The sequence below is a fragment of the Berghia stephanieae genome, chromosome 13, assembly GCF_034508935.2.
Source record: "Berghia stephanieae isolate SIO BIC M18660-M18661 chromosome 13, UCSD_Bste_1.3, whole genome shotgun sequence".
Lineage (NCBI taxonomy): Eukaryota > Metazoa > Mollusca > Gastropoda > Nudibranchia > Aeolidiidae > Berghia > Berghia stephanieae.
Window position 1 is genome coordinate 37,588,941 of NC_088372.1, and position 2,500 is coordinate 37,591,440.

At 41.4% G+C, this 2,500-nt stretch overlaps 1 protein-coding gene across 6 annotated transcripts in view; it reads right to left on the reverse strand.

Moving 5' to 3' along the window:
• Positions 1-2,500, reverse strand: part of LOC144959050 (dual specificity calcium/calmodulin-dependent 3',5'-cyclic nucleotide phosphodiesterase 1B-like) — a 675,925-nt gene that overhangs the window by 176,503 nt on the left and 496,922 nt on the right. The window contains exon 3 of one of the 6 annotated variants that reach the window (XM_078891396.1): positions 985-2,365. The exons of 4 other annotated variants lie outside the window; for them this stretch is intronic. In XM_078891396.1, the coding sequence (XP_078747522.1) occupies positions 985-1,864 (880 nt within the window). In that variant the 5' untranslated portion in view covers positions 1,865-2,365. The remainder of the gene's footprint in view (positions 1-984; positions 2,366-2,500) is intronic. One more of the 6 variants, XM_078891397.1, reaches the window with a different exon arrangement.

Sequence of the window (2,500 nt, forward strand, 5' to 3'; positions counted from 1 at the left end):
AGAGAGAGAGAGAGAAAGAGACAGAGAGACAGAAAGAAGGAGAGATAGAGAGGTAGAGAGAGAGGGAGGGGTGGGTAGGGGGGGGGGGGAGAGAGATCATGGTTACAGACCAAGAGATAAGCTACTGGTGTGACCATCAATGGATGTGACTAAAGACAGACGATAAGGGTATTTGGGGATGGGGGGAGGGAGTGGTAGGAGCTGAGTTGATGCTCCTTTGATAACCCGTCTAGGGTCAAAACGACATATTAGGGAGCAGGCAGTGAAGTCAGATAAACATCTGAAAATGTGTCTATATGAATCCGTTGTCAGGCAAAGCAAGAAAGAATAGCATGACATTTTTTTTATAAACACCATCACAAAAATGCCTGTCTCGAGTGAGGAAACATGAACAACATCCCTGAAAAAGTCAGAGCAAGCAATACTGAGACACTATTCTATAGAGAGAATGTAGGAGACGTCACTCAGGCCTTTGTTATTGTTGTTTGCCATACATTTTACACCTGAGTACGATGAGAGAATGTGAGTAAAGAGCCTTTTCCAAGGAGTCAATTATGCTTCGAGCGAGACTCGAACCCAAGACCTTCCGATCCTGAAGCGAGTGTTTTACCACAAGACTACATAGCCGCACTTTTTAAAACTTGTTTATATTTTTTTTCTTGCTTTGTCCGGCACTGTTTCAGATGTTTATCTTTGGTCGAAGGCTGAGTAGCGGAAAGAGAATTAAAAGCCCAAGGAATGTCGGACACTGAGTAGGGAAAAATAGAACTAAAAGCTCAATGATTAACGGGCACTGAGTAGGGAAAATAGAACTAAAAGTCCAATGAATGTTGGGCAATGAATAAACAAAATAGAGCTAAAAGCCCAATGAATGTTGGGCACTGAATAAACAAAATAGAACTAAAAGCCCAATGAATGTTGGGCACTGAATAAACAAAATAGAGCTAAAAGCCCAATGAATGATGGGCAAATGTTTGGACTTACATGGCATCTTACCTTCGACGACCTCGCCATTGGGGAACACGACCACGACCTTGTGGGTTTTGTTGGACATGTAAATCCGGGGTCGATCCCCACCAGGCGGCGCCAGCTTGCTGCCGCTGTCCTTGGAGGATTGACTCATCCTGGCGATTGTCTGGCAGTTGTTGTTGTCTTTGTTGTCGTGAGTATGTATGAGATTGTTAATATAATCCAGGGTCAAAGCCGGAGAGGATGGCGGTATCCTTATGTTTGTACAATTAGAGTCGGTAACAGATTGATCCAAATCTCGTTGTGGGCGAGAACTCGGCGTGGTTTTGTTCGTAATGTTGATGCTAGTAAAATCGTTCCTACTTTCGCTTTCGATTTTGTTTTCTTCGTTTGTTTCTTTTCTTTGCTCTTGTTCTCGTCGTTGTTTTTCTTTTTCGCTTTCTTCTTCTTCTTTTTCTTTCAAGCGATGGTTGCTGTAGTGCTGGTGGTTTTGAAAAAGTGGTAGTCGCTGTAGATGTTGCTGGTGGCGATGGTGGTGATGCGGCTTTTGGTGATGGCAGTGGTTGAGGTGATGAAGGTGAAGGTTTTGGCTGGTGTGTTTTTCTTGAGCGTCGACGTTGGTTTTGACTGATGCTGATGTGCTGACGACATCAGCAACACCAGGAGCAGCAGGAACAGAATTTACACTAATAACTTCACTGAGAGAAGCAGGAAAAACAGCAGCAGAAACAGGAGCGGCAGCAGCAGCAAGGGCTGTCGATGTTGTTGTCGGTTTTGATTTGATTCTTATAGACTTGGTTCGATCTCCTTCTGCTGAGGTTTCATCTTGATGTCTCGATATCCAGGGGCGACGACGACGGGAGAACGAAGGGGGCGTGGCTGTCGGAACAGGCATGGGTACACCCCTCGCCTTCAGGCATGCGCAAGTTCAAAAGCCAAAATTATGACTTGAAATACGTTAAGTGAAACAATTATAAACACAACTAAAATAACAGTAACGAAGCTGAAATCATTGAGAGATATAGATTTTTGGACATCAAATTCGGAAACTCCATGAGTAATTTATCAGAATAACAATCGTTGGTCACTCTCCTAGCACCGTGGTCCGGAAGACACGATTTAGAAGCATGTCTGTTGCTTTAAATTCTCTTATTTCAAATATCCGTTTTGCATCGTTATTAGGGTACGCCGACAGACCAGAGGGTGTAATTGAAGTTAAATTTCATTTCCGGTGAAATGGTGAGTGAGTTTATTGAGGTTGTACAAGATATTATACAGCATGAATCAATATATTATTATAAATAACACTGTCAATCTTAGTGGTCATTGCATCGAATCGTGAATTGTTCCATCGAATAACAAAGTGTGTATCATGTTTTATGTTTTGGTTTGGTTTCTAAAGGGACAAAATATAATATGTAGATGATATAATACTCGGAATAGCAAGACATTCACATCAACAGAAACAACAACAATAAAAGTAATAATAATAATAATAATAATAATAATAATAATAATAATAATAATAATA